General features: G+C 38.7%; 1 protein-coding gene across 1 annotated transcript in view; it reads left to right on the top strand.

Annotated features, from left to right (window-relative positions):
• LIMCH1 (LIM and calponin homology domains 1) overlaps window positions 1–18,729 on the top strand; it is a 170,210-nt gene that overhangs the window by 111,310 nt on the left and 40,171 nt on the right. Inside the window, exons 8-16 of the mRNA XM_033513515.1 lie at window positions 3,605–3,854; window positions 4,518–4,790; window positions 9,305–9,595; window positions 10,838–11,092; window positions 12,367–12,711; window positions 13,372–13,698; window positions 14,251–14,484; window positions 15,435–15,680; window positions 16,831–16,866. Coding sequence (XP_033369406.1) covers window positions 3,605–3,854; window positions 4,518–4,790; window positions 9,305–9,595; window positions 10,838–11,092; window positions 12,367–12,711; window positions 13,372–13,698; window positions 14,251–14,484; window positions 15,435–15,680; window positions 16,831–16,866 — 2,257 coding nt within the window. The remainder of the gene's footprint in view (window positions 1–3,604; window positions 3,855–4,517; window positions 4,791–9,304; window positions 9,596–10,837; window positions 11,093–12,366; window positions 12,712–13,371; window positions 13,699–14,250; window positions 14,485–15,434; window positions 15,681–16,830; window positions 16,867–18,729) is intronic.

Raw genomic sequence — 18,729 nt, 5'->3', positions numbered from 1 at the left:
GTGTGGAGCATGCACATAGGTTATTTGTCATGGTTTAGGACAAAAGGATGCATGATGGAGGCTCTTTCTGTGCAATTACATTCCTACAGATGAATAAGTCAAACTTCATCATCAGATGAAGTTATGTTGCACACATGAATCACTTTTCCTTAGTAATATTGTTTATTTAATTTTAAAAGGAAAGACAGGAAGACTTTTTGGTAGGAACCAGATGTTCATACTGCTTTTGGCAGTGTGAAAGAAACTGGTGCTAATCATAACCGGACACATGAGAAATTTCCTGAGGTGATGGGGAACTCCTTAGAACTGGAAAGCTGGCCGGGAGAGCTGGTATCACAGTAAAATTGTGAAAGAGCTCTGAGAAAACCAGAGCTAAGATGTGGTCTGCTGTTCTAAGTGGCCTGTGGTGTTTGGGCTCTTACTGGTTAACCATCCAGAACCAGCTACTGGGGCTGATTCCTTGAAACAGCCTCATGACCCCTCAGACACTAAGCAGAGCACAGACTCCACATTATAAAACATTTTTCTGCCTTCTCAAATGAGACAAGCATGGTGTTGGTAAATAGAAACACATGTCCCAGTTGAAAAGTGCTGCTCTGTCCTGGGTGCTCAACGGATGTCCAGTGTCCCTGCTCACTTGGAGCTGGTGGGCAGCCAGTTACATATGTCCTGTAGAAGCTTCCTGTCAATTTCTGCTGTATTATCAGATGTTAGAAAGGTTTTGTGTTTGTCTGCCACAGATTGTTTGCTAAGACATATTATCTTGTCACATTCCTGAGTCTGCAACAAACACAAAATAAGATGAAAGCACACAAAACTTGTTCTGAAAAATTAGTCTTTAACCAGGGTGCGTGCAGATGCTGTGTGCACGTGTACGACTTGTCCAGCCAATACTTTCTAATATGCTCTGTTTTCCCTGCTTACTACTGCCATAACTTCACAGCTGTCTCCTCCAACAGTTGCAGGTGAGGTGTAACTTGGCTGACCTCTTTTATGTTGAACCTCTTCCTGTGGTCCCAGCAGGCCGGTGTTTTATTCAGCTGGGAGCAGTTTTTGAGAGAAACAGTATATTGGACTCGATGATCTTAGAGGTCTTTTCCAACCTAAACAATTCTGTGATTCTATATGCAAAGTTGGATGTAGGAAAACATTTTGCTTTCATTACTCCTTTCTCCATTCAAATAGGAGCTTTATAAACCAAATAATATTATTGTGAACTAAAGCTATGATTCCTTCCACTCCTAGGGAAGAAAAAAGCCCGAATGGATGTTATTTAAGTGACTCTAAGGTGATTAGGTGGAAGCAGTAAGTAATACTGCCTTCACAAACGCCATCTGTGATTAGTCTCACCATTGAGGAACTGCTCTGGTGTCCCATGTAGACCCTGCCCCTTAGCAAAAAAATAAAACCAGTGGTAGAGTAGAACAGTTATTTAAAACACAGTAGAATTGCAGAGGCTGAACTGCCTATAGAGTTGCCAATGAAAAAAATCCTCTGCTTGGCCAGCAGTTGTGCATGGATCCTTTTAAGAAGGATCTTTGCATGTCTATAGTGTGTAATTGCGTATTACTAGTTGTGGAAACTGCTGCTCTTTCTACTTGGAAATGCAGAACAACAAATTTAAGGTTATAAATGTAGAGCATAGCTGCATCTTCCATTCGGTCCTTTGGCTTCAAGTATTTTTTTTCCAAATTTGAACTGAAAATAATTTCATGAGTGAGATATGAATAATTAAAGAATCTCTTTTTCTTTGAAGTGCTTAGCTTGGGGATGCTGGTAGGCACATCAGTAATGAGGGAGAGGAATGTGTTCTAATTCCTCTGCCACTCTGGTTATCTATTTCAGCATTTCTGTCTGCCAGTTCAAGACTGGTTTTCATGTGTCACAAAAATAGACACCAGAGCAAAATCAAAAACAATCAGAATAGCAAATAATAGTAAGGGATCTTTTTCTTGTGTTTTACTTAGTCTGTGCTCTGCTCTGTCTAATGACACTATACCCCTTCGAACCTCAGCTATTCTCAGACACCCATGATTCTGTGATGGTATCTCCACTTTTTATTTAGAAATAGATTCAGGGTACCAATTGTGGCACTAATTTCCATAAGATCATAACAAAAATAGTTCAAGCAAAAGATTACTGACAAAAAAGTGAATTGTGATTTTTGTCTAAGACTCATTTCCATTGTGTCATGTCTTTTCCTACTTTTCCTTTTCTTCATCCCTCTCCAAGCAAATAATGAATAACTCAATCTACTGCAAAAGCTCTTTGCAAATAACATTCCTAGCATATTTTGACCTCTTTTTCTTCACCCACTTTGAATTATACACAAGCTACTTGTGATTTTTATGACTTAATTGTTTTCAGTTGTTCAGTATGTAGCACAGTGAATCAGCTATTAATTTACTAGTGCTTTGAATTAACAAGAGGACACAACCTGAGTGGCTTCCCTTCACCCTAAAAAGGAGAACAGTTAATTGCATATGCAAGTGCTAAAAAAGGGGCCAAGGACCAGAGACATCCAATTCTACAAAGCTTGGAGAATATACAAATAGTGATGGGACAAATGGCTGAACACCCTCCATTTCACTCTTCAAACCAGGGCCCGTGATAAGGTTACACTGCTGGGAGAAAACTATTTGCATAACTTCTTTGTGAATTATTTTAAAAGGCTCATGATGGTGCAGGAAATCTAGTGAATGTCTATGAAGTGGCTTCCAAAATGAGTATGAGAGCAGTTCCACACTGCAAATGCTCTCTAGGGTCTTTCTCCTACAATTTGGGAGTCTCAAGTCAGAAATTTGCCTAATTTTCAGTGTCTTAAATGGGTTAAAATATCAGGAAGATTTGTTCATTTGAACACCAGCTCTGCGAACCTCGTATCTAATTCTCTCCAACCCTTGATTTTTCTCTGCCTCTTTATTTCTTCGCTGTACTTATCTAACATCCAAATCCTGAGATCACTTCCCTCTCTCCTTGCACCTTTCCATCTGGGAACCAAATCTCCATCTATTTTGCAGTGTGCTAGATTGATTGACTAGGAAACCAGTGAGATTGGAGAGAGACCATAGAGCCTTCTGGTTCATAGCAGCTGCTGCTATTCTCAGGTTTTGACCAAAGCTGATGCTGTCTGTGTTCAAACTGCTGTGTTAATGTGTGTGTAGAAACCTCCACATATTCCTGCCATTCTGTAGCTGTACAACATGGAACCCTTCTTTGCTTGTGCTTGAGCTAGGCACATACTAGTCTAGGTTCAGGACTGTTAATCAGGTCAGACATGTCTTTATGTACAGCTAGGGGTCATCTGGGCTTTAGGTAAACTTCTGTCCTATGGGATTGACAAGTCTGGCTTAGTTTTAACCTAAGGTCTTTTGATGTGGCCTGTGGTTGAAGATGAATTTTTAAGGGAATGATGGAAAAAAGTTTACTGTCTGTTAGATGTTATGCCTACATAACAGTGATCAATTTTAAAGTAAAAATGCAGGCAAAAGTGGCTAAATGTAATTTTTGGTGGTGCCTTCTCTGATTTATAGTTTAAAAATAACCAAAACAACTGAATGAAGTGGATGAAAATAAAAAGAATATTTTTCTCCTTCCTCACTAGGGAGAGGAAGTGACTCGGAAACTGACCTGCCACACAGAAAGATGCCAGATGTGAAAAAAGATGATATGTTGGCGAGGCGGACCTCACACGGTGAACCTAAATCAGCTGTGCCTTTTAACCAGTACCTCCCAAACAAGAGTAACCAGACTTTCTATGTACCTGCCCCGCTTCGGAAAAAGAAAGCTGAACGGGAGGAATACCGAAAGAGCTGGAGCACAGCGACTTCACCTCTAGGAGACAGACCTTTCAGGTAAGATTGGCCTGTCCACCTTCTCCTTTCCTCAGTGATGATGCTTTAACACTGGCTCAGTTTTCATTCTTTTCACAAGGTGTATGATGCTGTAACAAATATGTTGCTGGTGTGGTACTGATAAGTAGTTTTTAGCAACTGGTGAAGCTAGTAAAAAAAGCAACAAGTGGAAAATCATTGTTGTGATGTCATTATTTACCCATCATATATGTATAGCTTGTGTTTGACAAGATGTTGGTTAATGTAAGTAATGTGGATGTTGACTCAAACCCAAGGCTGGAAAAAACTGTTCTGGACAATCTGTTTCAGTTCTCGAGACAATTACTGACAAATGATCTGAAAAGTAATGTTTTATACATTTAATCAAAGAGAAAATATTTTGCTATGTTTTTTTTTTTTTATTGTAAAATGAATTTATTTTTATGTTGTATTTAATACATCAGTATGGTTTATATAGCTGTGACTCTGCGTGTGACTGCATGTTGGTTTTGTCAACTAACACTTTTGATTTGGACTAAGAAGCAACTTCCTTTAAAGAGCATAATTATCTTCCCTGATTATTCACCAAACTCATCCTCTGGCATCTTTATTTCAGCAAAATGTGCTTATAAGTGTATATGTTTTAGGCACAGCCTTCATTAAACTACTTGTATAATTCAATAGCAAACCCCACCCTGAAACCATAGAAGAAGAACTGAATGAAACATCAGGACTGTGTGAAAAGGAGAAAGTGGGCTCTGTGGCTCCTGAAGCAAGCTCCCTTAAAAATCACTTAGGTGGGAGTCAAAGTGAAGAAAACTCCACAGACCAGCCTCCTTCATGTAGCACAAAGGAAACATCAGCACCAAAGGGGAAAGATGTGGAGGAGATCAGAAAGTTAAGAAGACTTGAACAAGCTGGTATTAAGGTCATGTCAGCAGCCCAGCGCTACGGCAGGTTAGCCCATTGGTGTGGGAAATTGTGCACGCTTCACAGTTTTAGGATTGGCTGAAGTGTGAGCTTCCTAGATCTGCTACGATTTCACATCTCCTAACAAAAATCCAGTCTGCTAAGCACTCACTTGAAGGTCTTGGTCTGAAAAAGCTTGTGATGTGGCAGCTGTGGATTGCAGAATTGTATGATGCTAACTGCATTTGTGTTGAGAAATTGTATTGTCTTACAGCATATTGTAAACAGGCTCCAGAAAAACTACTACACAGACTACTTGTCACCTTCCACTTAATGCTTTCATGTATTTAATAAAAATATATAGAAATCTACATTAAAAATGCCTAGTCTAGGTAAAAGTTTCAGAAATTTGCATTACTTGTTGCTGGTGGGATGGTTTAGTTTACTGAACCACACTTTTTATGTGGTTGATATTTCTAGCTGTGTTAATAAATGATACATTTATTTTTAATGGCAGGAACTATAAAAGCACAGTGCTTGTTAACACATGTACCAGTTAAAGTGGAGGCATAGTTCAGCAGACATAATTTGACTGACTTTGGATTGGAATATATGTAGGTATTCACTTCTTACATGTGTTATTTATTTTTGGATTTTTGTTCATTTTGGATATTTCCTATTCCTTAATTTGAGAGCTGAATGATGGCTAGGTTCACAGCCCATGCCTTTTCATCATCTCAATTTCTTCTACTCATGGGGATGACCTGCAAAGTAGAGTTTTAGCTAGCATGTCAGAAGATTAGGCACTTATAAATGATCAAAATGGTTCGGCTAAAAGGTAAGTAAGTGTCCTAATGTCCTCCTGTCCAAAACATTTTGTTTTGGGCTGTGGGGTGAAATCATAAAAGTGAATAGTTTAGCAGATGCTGGTCTACAGTCCAGCTTTGAAATGTAGTAGGCAGAAGTGCAGCTCGTATGTGGTACAGTTCAGTGATAGGTGCAGTGCAGCTGGTGTGCAGCCACATACAGATGTGCCATATGCAGATGAAATAGTCACAGAGTATATGCTGTCCCATGTCCTCAGGTCTGCTTCACTGCTGTCATGCTGTGCTGAACAAGAGTTTATGTCTGATTGAGGGGTATTACTTTTGACAAAGTCCAGTACTAATGATGAGGAGCTATCTGGCATAAATTAGTTCTTCAGCCTCACTTAGTGCGCTAATTGATTTGGAATCCATAAACCAGAGGAGTAATACCAAAATCTTATTCTGAGTCCAAGGTTGTAGTATTAATGGTAGTAATGTGGTAATACAGTAAACTGTAGTCACTGCTTGTGTTTAGCAGTGCATAACAAACAGTTCTGTTTGCTTTTGGAGCATGCTCACCATGTTGAGAGACCCTTATCCAGCTCTATGCTTGATCTACTGCTCTGATGTCCACAAAGGAAGGATGTGTGAACAAACACCTGGTTCTTTCCTTGGACAATCTGTTGCCCTTACAGGCCTTTTGGAGAAGGGAGGAGAAACAACAATTTTTCTTCCTTGCTCTCAGCGGAAGCGACTTGTGGAATTTGGCAGCTGGAAGAAGGAGGAGATGATAATTTTCTGTCCCAGCTAAGGGTCAAAGAACTTTGTAACCCAAGCATCACAGTAGTGGAGCTGGAGTCTGCTTCTGAGGATTGTAGGAAAACACAGCAGAAAAGGCACTGGGAACAGAAGTCTGTAAGGAAAATCCTTTTTATGTGAAAGTGGAAGAATAGTGGGTGAGAAGGGAAGAGTTTAGTAGAAATGCTTTAGGATACAGGGGAGAGTTTAATCATATTTCTTAAAGTTCTACTATTCTTCTCTGAACATCTCCATACTATCCCTCTTCTTGCCATCAAATTCAATTTTCTATACACTCAGGGCACTCAGCAATTCTCTATCCCTCTTGTTTCTGTATTCTGGTGTTTTTTTCTTCCATCCTTCTTATTCCCTCATCTTCAATTACAGCCTTTCTTTTTAATTTTTTTTCACCTGAGGTTGTCTGTTTTATTTTAGTTCCTTTGAGCTGTTTATAGGCTGTTTCCTCTCAACTTATCGACCTCTGGAGGACACCTACTGTGACTTTTGAGTTCTACAAGGCATCTAATTGTTCCTAAAGCATAAACTCAGTAGGGGACTTTTCTGAGTCCTGAACAGGAAAGATTTGAACTTGTATGCAAATGTATTTATTTTTTTTTGCTTGGAGTCTAAGTGCTTGTCTCCATTGCTGTACCATGCTTTAGGAAAGAGTTGATTTAGTTAGCTGAATTATATGCTCTACAAATGCATGTCAAAAAGTAATTCCCCTTCCCAAAAGAATTGTCTCTTGCATGTTGTTTTATTGATATGTGCTCCTCCTTGCTTGCTTATTGTCTGCACATCTGTCTCTTAATTATGGTATCGTATAAGAAAGGTAAGGATCGCATTCATGGAGACACCCTAAAAAGAGAATAATTGTGTTTAAAGAGATGATGGAGAGGAGAATTTAGAGAGAAATGTGAGCAAGCATTTATGATATGTTTGTTGAAAAATAACATGGACTCTTACCTTGACAGAGCATAGGGATCCAAAACCCTTCCATTGTTCTGAAATGCAATATAAGGATCCACAAGCCTGTATGAGACTTTGCTTCAGGGAGTGCAAATGCCTGCAGTCACTTTAGAAGCACCTGCTATACCAGCATCGACCCATTTACTGTTTCTGCAGCAGCTGGGGCTGGGTGTGCAAAAGCAATTTGCAGCTAAATCTACTACTTAGTCTTTGATATCTATGCCATGGTAAACTGACCTTAAAAAAAAAAACAAAACAAAACAAAAAACACTTTTGAAATGATCATAAACTGTTTCAGGAGACCCCAAAATGTCACAGCTAATCTTTGATTCCATGAAAAAAAATAGTAAATGAATGGAAAACATTCTCAACCTAGAAACTGATTACTGAAGTCTAGTTACATAGTGAAAGCTGTAAGTTTCTCATTCCAATGACTCATATTTGCACTTTTGAGTACTATAACTCAGTATTTCTTCATTGCCAAAAACAATGCTTTCAGAAATACTACATTTGGTGCTCTCAGGCTTCACTAGCATTGGTGGATGTGAGAATGAAAAATCCAGCAGTTTTTACTAAACAATCACTCGGTAAGCCAGGTGTTTCTGAAGCTGTTGTGAATACTCATGAGGAAAAGGGACAGCAGTTCCCACATGGAAAGCTATTGGCCAGTGTTGGTCTGTTGCCTTAAGTGAAATCTTGATCCTTCAGAGAGATCTAAGGAAAAAGTTGCCTTTAGCTAATTTGAGACCATACTCTCCACATCACTAACAGGGAATCCTGTGTTTTGTAGCATAAGAAGGGAAAGGCAAACTGTTTCATATGTTCTTTGAGCCTGAGCCAGGCTGGGCTGTCAGGGATGGTTTATGGCTTCCCCATTAAGTTTCTCCAGCAACTTCGTGGAGCAGTACTTTGAAAGGGCAGCTGAGAACTTAAAATAAGTGGTGTATGTAGTGGGTTTGCAGGTATTTAAAATGTTTTACATGCTTTTAAAAAGCACTCTTTATATTTAAGATAGTAAACACAGAGCAGCCCCTGAGCTATTTAGATTCGTTTTCTTAATGCCAGTCTGTTTAATCCTTTGTGATCCCCTCTGTTTCACTTCGTACAGCAAGGTGTGCTACATGACAGAACAAATGCCTACAAAAGTACTGCATGGAACAGCCCTTGCTGCCCAACTTCCTAAAACATCAATATGAACAATTAGAACTTTAAATGTGGGAGTTGCCTAGCTCCTGCCATCTGTCTTTTCAGTTTGCCTGAGAGTATTGACCCTTACAAGCTAAAATAAGCTTAATCTTTATGGGTACCAGCTGTCAAGTGTCTTTATTGCCATAATCTTCAGTAACAGCAAGGCTGTGTTGATAACAGTTGTGTTTCTGACGAAGGCAGGTGGCAATGTTTTCCAGCATGCCAATATCACTGGTGTGCTATCATTGCAGCCACTGTACGTAGGCATTGGCATAGGGGGCTTATTCTGAGGGAAAGGAAAGGTTAATTAGGAAAAGAATTAATCATGGTGCATGTGGGAAGAAAGCAGTTAAGTGTACTTGGGTAGACAGCCTCAGTGATTACTCAGATGAGGGATTTTTTTAATCGAGCTATCAAGAAAAATGCCAAATATCTGATATTTCAGGACTCAGCACCATTTGCCAGGGGTCAGGTATTTGTATCACATTTCTTCCTTTGCTTGAAGTGTTCAAGAAGTTTGATACTGCCAGTTATGGTACTACATTCACTCCATCTTGTATGCTAAAATTTCTTCTTACTCGTTCTTCCAGCTTTAGGTAAAATAAATAAAGGTGCAACAGGCTGATTTTTTTATATAAAGTCTTTGTGGATTTGCTACTTCTATATGATAAGATAATCTAACAGCATCTCAGAACATATTTTTGATTAACTGTGCATGCTTTTTGACCTGGAGATGGGTGCTGCACTGCTCTCTCCTCCCCTGGTGAATCAAGAGCTTTATTTAATTTTGCTCTGTGTCAGTAAAAAGCCAATATGTGAAGACAGCGGAAGCACCCCAGACATTATCCTTCGCAAGGACAACCCCTTCATGACACATTATCAAGGAAAGGATTCTGGTTCAGAAGATGAAGCAGCCAGCAGAGTTCCTGATTTAGAAAAGGATGACTTTGCCACACGGAGAGCCAGAATGAATCAACCCAAACACGTAGCTCCATTTAACTCCTTTTTAGTTGGACCCTATACAAGTAAAGAGAAAGGTAAACTGGAAGATGTTAAAAAGCCATTGCAGATGGAAAAAAAGGAACATGCAAGGTGTGCATTCATGGTCTTACTCTTTCAATTATAATGCTTAATTTCATCATGATATGTTACTGCATAGGCCTAAAGCTCTCTTGACTACAAAAAAAAAAACAACTTAGAGGTTACAGTAAATGCAAATGCTTTATCATAAAATGAACCAAACTTATTTTTTGTTAGAATATGAGGAGAAGTTTTAATTGGCTCTGAATGTAAATAAGATAAAGGCAGGACACTTTTGTTATCTAAGCTCATGAGACAGATCATGAGTGTGAGTAGTGGAGAATAAAGTAGAAAATATGTTTTTCATCCCAGCTCTTTTTCTGAGCTCCTTCAATGCATTTTCTGATGCATTTCTTTAATCTTGTGCTCTTTCAATACCCTGCATAGAACACCGACCAGATGAGAATTTAGTTAAGGCACTGAATATGTATGCCTGCTACACTGCACTGAATTATGTTGCACCTGGTCCTAATGTGTGTTATGCAGCCTTGGTTTGGGAAATGGATCAGGGGTCACAAGGCTTCAGCTTAGAAAATCTCTTCTTTCTTCAGTTCAGCGATACAGGCCTTTAAGAAGTTGCTGAAAACAAATTCTTGCTAGGTAGTGATTTTTTTCAGGAAACAAGTATATTTGTTTTATTTGTGAAAATGTGATTCTAGATAAAACCACTATATACACACGATGGGCAACCTTGACTGTAACAACTGACATGTTCAGAAAACTTCTAATATTTAAGAGCTCTTTTCAGTTTTCAAATGTGCCATTTAGTTGCTGGTAATTTGATTATATTAACATTTTCTAATGACCAGTTTGACAGGACATCTGAGGAGCACCTAACCAAATTTTAATTGTCCAATGCTATTGACATGACTCTTAAGATCAAAGAGATCTTTGAGAGCAAAACCTGAATTCACTATGTGAATAATATGCAAATGAGATATTTGTAACTACTTGAGAGAAAGCTAATTGCAGAAATGCTTAATAAAGTAGTAACATAAAGATTTTTCTTACTTGAGCTGGGAATAGAAGTTCACGTGGAGAAGTGGTCTCAGTAGTGCATGAGTGGGGTAGCATAGCTGAGAGGTTTGAACTTCAAATGATTCATTCCATGTTTACTTCCTAAAATTAGTGTGAAAGTAATATTATAAATTCAGTTTTATCTTCCTAAGCTCTGAACCTCTTCTTTTGATACTGATTTATAATTGCTTCCTCAAAATATCTTTCCTTGCTGGACCGGAATGTACATTAAATTAGAAGAAGACGGGTGCACGTGACATCAGTAAGGCAAATAGTTACAAACAAAGAGAACTCACTACTGCAAAATAAGAAGACTGAGTCAGAGGAGGAACAGCAGGTGAAAGAGCTTGATAATGAGAGAGATGATTTGGCGAAACGGAAATCTCAAAGCATCCTTCCTCAGCTACAAGAAGATGTGCTTTTTGTCAATGCTTCTATAACAAAAGCAGATCTGGAGACCTGGAAAAGATTGAAACTGTCAGGGGAGTCCAGGTATGGTTTCTGCTTGTGGACAGGATTGGCAAGCTGGAAAGCATGTTTAGTTTGCCACAATCTGCTGTGTGTGCTTGTGATTTTAAATTTGAAGAATGCCTTGTTGACAACCAGTCCTTACCTATTTCAGTTTTCAGGAGGAGTCTAAAAATCTGTACAGATATGCTACCCGTCATTAAATGAAAGCGTGTCCATCATTTAGAGCGCAATAGTAGTTTCACGGTCACTTTTCTTGTGGATACTCTTAATACAATATCAGAAAGGTCCTTCTTGTCATGTGGCTGAATTAGCTTTGAAGCTGCCTGAAGTTGAACAGCACAAAGTTCCAAGTGCCACTAATACACTAGCAACTACATTGCTCCTTACCAAGCTGTCTTCAGGACTTGGGAATATCACCTGAGGATCAGCATCTTTGCATTAATGTCTCTGTGCTAGTCCAAGACCTGAGCTGATACATCAGCAGAGCATTGTACTCCAGTGCTGTGTAAATACACCAGCACTGTTTCTCACTGCAGCAGGGCTTTCAGGAGCCTCATTGTATGGTGTTTGTATGCTCTTGTTGTTAACAAAACCTCTACAAAGGGAGCCAGTATAGAGCAGCTATTCTAAGCTGTTTCCCTATGGAGATGGACTATAACATCCCTATGGAGATGGATGGTGATTTGTGACTCCAGTAGGAAAGGATAACAACTCCTACCCTTCCTGTTTAGGTGCATGCCATTTTGCAATTAAAGATGGCTGTCTATTCTGGCATTCTTCTAACAATGTGGTTATTGTATGTCATTTTAGCTCTAATAAATCAAAACTTGATATATTTTTTGTCCTAAAGATATTAGCAGTCTCTCTGTTACTTTTGAGGTGATTTATTAAAATCAGGATTCAGTCTGCTTTGTTTAGGGTAAGTGAATTGCCCTTGCTCGTACTCCTACGCCACTGTAACTCCCTTGTGCCAGGGTTTTAGTGCCATATGCATGGCCTGGGTATGTGTGAGCAGATAGGGAAACTGTGGCCTTGTTAGAGTGAGGAACTGAATTTGGAACAGGCCATACATTCCTTGCCCTTAGAAAGTGCTTCCATGGATGTACTCCCTGATTTCTCCCCACAGGTCTGCAGTATCTTTGCATTTTGTCCTTTGGAACTAAATAAATCACAGCTGTTTATACCTGTGTCCTTGAATTTTAAAATAAAATCCCTTCAAAACCTTAGGAGCATTTAGTTTTTTTATTCTGAGGGTCTCATGTTGGGGGCATTCTTTTATTCCTCGTTATGACCAGTGAAGAAGATTTCAGATGTTCCAGCAACACTTTGCCACCGACTGATACCACGGTGAAAGCGGTAGCCCAGGATGATTTTGCTGTCCGCAAAACCAGAGCAAACAAAAAGGCTGGTAGCCCCAGGCAGAAGTTTGTGCATTTTGGGCCAGTAACTGAGATTGATCAACAGAAATGGGACAAGCTCGTTATTGGCAGAGCTTCATCCAAGAGTGGAACAGAAGAGGAAAACAAGAAAGACAGTGTGGAGAGTCTCTCTGGTGCTGAAAGCTCTCCTTCAACCACTGCTGTCAGTCTTGGGTCTGCTGAACATGGCAGTGAAGTATCTGAGCCAGAAAATGAGTCCAGGTATTTGGTGTGGTTTAGGAACTGCTACTGAGCTGTTAATGAGACCTGTTCTTGCCAGATGCTGACCTGCATGGGAGTGAACTGCAGCTTTACATGCACAGCCTTGTTCAGAAGACATCTGATGTCTTCACAATATCTTAACGTGTTTAAGATTGGTCAAAATGCTGCACATAGGTCTTCCAAATGCTCAAAATTTCTGATGGACAGTGAAGGCACTGGTATCTCAGAGGCTGAGCTATTGTTAATGATTTTTCTGCTGCTTGAATTCCAGCAGCTTTGCTCTGGCTGCTTTCAGCACATTAGGAATTTCTCATTCAGCTTGATGGCCTTACTGATCTTCAAAAAATGTTTTTTTCAAACCTAATGCATTTACTCTCTCTTTGAAGATGATGTACTGCTGCTCTGTGTTTCTGGCATTTATCTGGAGAATTATCTGGGTCCTTAACACATTAACAGATCTTATATTTCTTTGGAGTTTCTTTAATCACTTTGTGGCTGCAGCAAGAATTTTTAATGAATGCTTTTAGTAAGCAATTCATTCAGCTAAGTTTGTGTGTTTATGAAATATTTCCAAATTGAGTTAGATGACTTTTTTTCCTACCTTTCATTGCACCTGAGAATGTTTTGTCTGTCTCACCCTCCTCTCATTCTCATCACTAGTGAGGGAGGAGTCAAGTCAGGTACCGACAACTCTTGCAGGAGAATTCCATCACCTGTACCGGCTTCTGTCATCTCTGAGGAGCAAACCCCATGGAGTTTAAACAAACAGCAAGAAAACACCAAGGAAGAATGTGACAGAAATTTACCAGATATTGAGAGAGATGATATGTTGGTTAGAAGGATGGGAACTTTTCCAAGGCGTACCACAAGCTCTATTCCCATAAATTGTCCTCTCCTGTCAGTAGCTCCTTATCTGCAGCAGCAGCAGCAGCAAGAGGAGGCTGTAGCTCGTGAAAAGGATTTGAAGACTCTGCAGGATGGAGAAAGGTCAGAGAACAGAAGCAGATCCCTCTGAGCCTTGTTTGTGTGTGGTGTTAGCTTGGATCAGTCAGCCATGTTGTGTCCCATTCTTCACATGGGCTTTAAAGACGTGTTTTACTCAGTCATCATGGCATGTGATCTGTTTTGTAAAATTATTTACAAGAATGTATCCTATGAATATAAACCAGCCTGTTTTCTTTCATAATATTTAAGTACTTCAGTTGCTAATTGCTGTTCAGCATGAAAATAGTCTTTCATCTTTTGGGGGGATTGCATTTGCAATCCCTGGTGCTTTCTCTAGATTTTTATGCCAGCTTCCAAGTGAGTAAGTTGTCACATAGATTTGTATGCAATTCCCAGCTTCTAACAAATCACCTACATAAGTGTGGGGTTCAACATAACCTTACTGCCTGTGCTGTGGCTTAAGATGCCTAGTTTGCCTAGCTGTCCATCATTCTCAACTTTGTTTTGAGTAATAGTACCTCACATTTCCTAAGCAGCCACTTGCTGTACAAGTGAGCATTATCATGGAACAGTGTCACTTGTCTCTCTGAGCAGTATTGTCACAAAAGAAGAGAGCCATGAACAGCTTGAAATCCCTCAGCTGCAGAGTGATGGGACAGAAAACAACGTGAAATTTCCAGACCCACAAAGAGATGACATGTTAGTCAGAAGAACTGGAGCTTTTCTTAAACAGCCTGGGCCCAATGTTAAGCAGTTCCTGCCCATGCCATTTTCAAAGCAGCAGAATAAGCAGGGCACAGCTACAGAGCTTGAGAAGAAAACCATGAGGTAAGAAAGTTGTGTTTTCCTCCGCCCCATTTAACTGGCCCTGTGGGCTGTTGGTCAAGATCTCTTTATCAGGAAGATTTGCTGGTGGCCCAGTAGTGGTTATTTTCATGCTTGTCCTCAGTTATTTGCTAATCCTTTCTGCTCAGCAGAAGGCAGTAGAAAGTTTCTGGCCCTTTTAGAAGAGCCGTGTAGAGACCCAGAAAGAAACTACCAGATGCAAAATTCTAACAATGTGTGGAAACAGATCTATGTAGCAATTACATTTGCATTACATTTGCAGAGGTTTCTGGTTAAATATGAGATAATCATTACAAATGTTTTCAGGTAGAAATAGGGATGCTGGATGTAGTAAGTTAGATGACTGTCTATGGCTTAACTAGTGTCAGTGACTTCCCAACAATATATCTAGAGATCCCGAGATTCTTCCTGATAATGCTCGATATCTTTCTCAGCACCATTGTTGAGATGTTTTAGGCTGTGTGAGTGTTGAAGCTTTTGAACAGAGTTATCATTTGGTGGTTGAGCCACATGCAAGCCTGAGTGGAAAGGTTCTTACTCATCAGCCTCTTCAACAGAGTGTTTGAGGAGAAGGATATGCATGCACCAGTACAGACGTGGAAGAAAAACTAGCTTACATCTCAGCCAGGAGAAAACAAACCTGTCATCTACCATAGAATTCACCAGTGGCTTGGTGATAAAAAGACTTAATACTTTAATTTTCAGTGGTGTTCCAGACAGTTTATTTTCTGACTTAAAAGAATAGTACAATCATTCGACTTTTAAAATTATGGTTTTTTTCTCCTTCCTCTCTTAGCTTGTCCTGTGTCAGCTATTTGGGTTTGTAGGGCTGGTTATTTGTTAACTTAAAGTTATGCTTCTCATTATGTATGTGTGATTTTTGAAATGTTGCTTAATACATCCCTTTGCACCACTGCCTTTGGCTCACTCAGGCCTGAAAAATGTCCACAAGTCTACACTAATAGCTCTGGAAAACCTGCAATAGAACCACCACAAGAACAGCAGCAAGGGCAGAAGGACAGTCTCCCACCTACAGGACAAGATGAGATTATTAGTACTGCTCAAGTGGCTGAAGATGACCACAATGAAGTCCAGTTTGGTCAAACATCCAAGCTTCAGGAGGTTCCTGAGGAAAACATAATGGAAACACTTTCATCCAAGGATGAGCATCTGCAAACGTGAGCTTTCTGGTGTGAATCACGCAGCTTGTACACCCCTGTGTGCGTTCTTCAGAGCTCACATTGTGCATTGCCTGGTGTGTTTTCAGTCCAGACTAAAACACTGTATGTCAGTAATACACATTTTAGAAACAAAAATAATTGTATAATGCATTTTATTTTGATTTTTCAAAAATATGTAACTGAAAGCTAAGTGAAATGAATGTTTGATTATATATACTGAATTGCAAGAAAAGTTTATGAAGAGATGCTAAAATAGACTCTGCACATTGAGAGATGATTATTCTATTTCTCCCATGATTAGAAATGTTGTAGTATTGACTTTTGCACTTGATGCTCTTTTATGATAAATCCCAGATATAAATATGTGGTTTGCATAACTCTAAACAAGACTAAAATTTTAGTGAATGCTGCTGGTTTGTGTATTACTGGAAACTTTTTTCAGCTATACTCCCCCACACTGAGGAAAGAAAACCAAAACCAACTAACAAAAAAAAACCAACCAAAAAGCAAACAAAACAATAAAAACTCCAAACCAACCAACCAGCCTACCAACCAACGAAGAAAAACCAAGAAACCCCTGCCCACACCAAAACAACAAGAAAACAAAGAATAAACAAAACCAAAAACAACTAAAAAATCAACCAAACAAACAAAAAATCAAAGAAATCCCCAAACACCAAAACAAGCCCTACAAAAAGAAGAAGGAAATCCTGTGACTCACTTTCTGGCTATAATATTTGTCCCTTTCATGTTTCAGTAATGGTGGCACTAAGCACTGCTTTGGAATGTAACTGTTAAGTTTTGTCTCCATTCATTGCATGTGTGGGACATGGTAAATGCTAAGACATTGCCTGTTTTCAATAACTATTTTCTACACACATTTTAGATATACTTCAATTTTTTTTTATAATGTGGGGCATAAGTATGTGTTTAAGGAGGGATGAGTGGTGTAGATGTACATGTTCTTATGTAGTTTGACCTCAGGATGATCAGGTAAGTCTTGTTTGATGATAATCCCTGAACGGTATGGGGGTTTTTTGTCTCAGCTTTACTAGTAGATGTGACAGTTGTGCAAACTATATGGGTCCAGTTGCAATTACTACTTAATGTATTTATCCGCAATCTAATTTTATATTTGGTCTTGTAGATTCGGCCCCAGAACTGCTGTGTCTGATGACGCAGAGTAAGTTGTCTTGTGTGCACAAGATTCTGTTTTAAACAACTTACACTGCATGCTTTCCCATCTTTCTACTAATTTAAAATGCAGTTGATGCATCATTATTATTATTATTTTGCAGTGTTTTGGCAAATAAATTTTTCAGACAGCCCTGAAAAATGGAATGTGATATGGCTTACATCGAAGTTAAGAATAATTCCTATGTAAAAGCCCATAAAAACTAAGCATAATACTAATGTCCAGCTGTTGCTTAAAGTATTGATTCCTCTTTTTTTCTTTTATTTTGTCTTTGTTTACTTCTGAATTTCCATTGCCTCTAATCAGCTACAGGTAAAGAGAGTTGGGTTGAATCTGGGTGTTGAAAAAAAAATGAAGTATGAGGAGGAACAGGAATAAAGACATTCTAAAGCAAAATAATATTATTGTGACCTTCAGAATAATTACCAGGAATATACATCTTTAGCTGAGCCTTTATTCTCTTTAAAAAACTTTATATTCAATCCCTTAATCCTTAATCCCGTAAGTTTTATTTAATAATGTAATAAATTTCAGTTTTTAAGCTTTTCACCTCAATGCATCACTTTTCATAGAAGGAGAAGAACTGACATCTATTACACTCAAAAATTTTAATTGTTCATGTAAGCATACAAACTTTAGTACAGAATAGTATGCAATGTCATTTGGAAAGCTCTTTGGAAGTATTAGCTATTTAGAAGAGAAGTAGTCAGGAACTACGCACATAATAATATCCTTAATGTCCTGTTCACATAAATGCACATGACCTTCTCTGTCTCTCAGATGAAATCCCAAAATAGAAAGAGTGTGGAGTGTTGTAAGGGTTTTATAATGAGTACACAGAAACTCAGATGCAATTTTTCACCTTTTTCTCTAATGACAAAGCTTAGAATGATGGGCTGAGTGTTCTTTACAAGTTCTGTAATACCTTTATGCAGAGAAAAGCCTTTGTTCTCTGATTAGAGAGTAAACATGATAATTTTCAAGCAGTAGGAATCTGTCCAATCAAATGGAGGGACGATACAAAAAGAGCAATATAACATACGAGCGCTATAGTTAACAATGGGGATGTTCCATCTCTTTCAGAAAGCCTGCTTATAGGATTGATTTTTTCTTCTGTGCATGTCTCTATTAATTGCAATCATGACAGAAGGTACATGGAGATGCCTTCAAAGAGGCATTGTAATGGGCTTGGTGGTATAAGAGTAGCAACAATCAATAAATCATATTGCTTATTCCATACTGATTCTGATTTTATTTTAAAAGGCAAAACAATTGATGTTCAAACCTCACTGTCATCCTTTCAAGATATGCTACAGTTTACAGAGCAACTATTTTCCTACATTCTCTTTTAAGTTCTTATAAAAGTAAGACCATGTTTTCCCATCTAAAGACTAAGTATTTATGGAGACGGTCTAATAAAACCTGTTTCTCAAGTAGGAAAAATAAATTGAACTGACATTTAAAATACTTTAAAAATATTTGTCAAGTCCATATTGAAAACTATAACTTGAATTCAGTCTTAGACTAGATTCTCTTTATTACAGCAGCAAAACTAATAAAATACCTTTTATTAGACTGTCAAAATTCCCTTTGCTAATTAGAGGAAAACTAGATATTGTCATCAGCCCTGGTCTGTCTCAGCATCCAGAAAAGACAATACTTAGTGTGCTGCTGCTCATCAGGCCCATTCCCATCTCCTGAAGAGAGAGAATTCTGGTAATACTCTGATAGTCCAATGTGAGTTTAGACTCTTAGTGAGCTGAGACTTTTGAGTATTTCTTTACTAGAGTCTGATTTTGAGCCAGTCTGTCCCTTTTTATGTTTTGATGGAGTTTCTTAAGTCTTAGTATG

This window comes from Parus major, chromosome 4 (genome assembly GCF_001522545.3).
Source record: "Parus major isolate Abel chromosome 4, Parus_major1.1, whole genome shotgun sequence".
In the NCBI taxonomy this organism is placed as follows: Eukaryota; Metazoa; Chordata; class Aves; order Passeriformes; family Paridae; genus Parus; species Parus major.
Note: the sequence above shows the minus strand (reverse complement) of the source record. Positions and strands in the feature narration are given on the sequence as shown.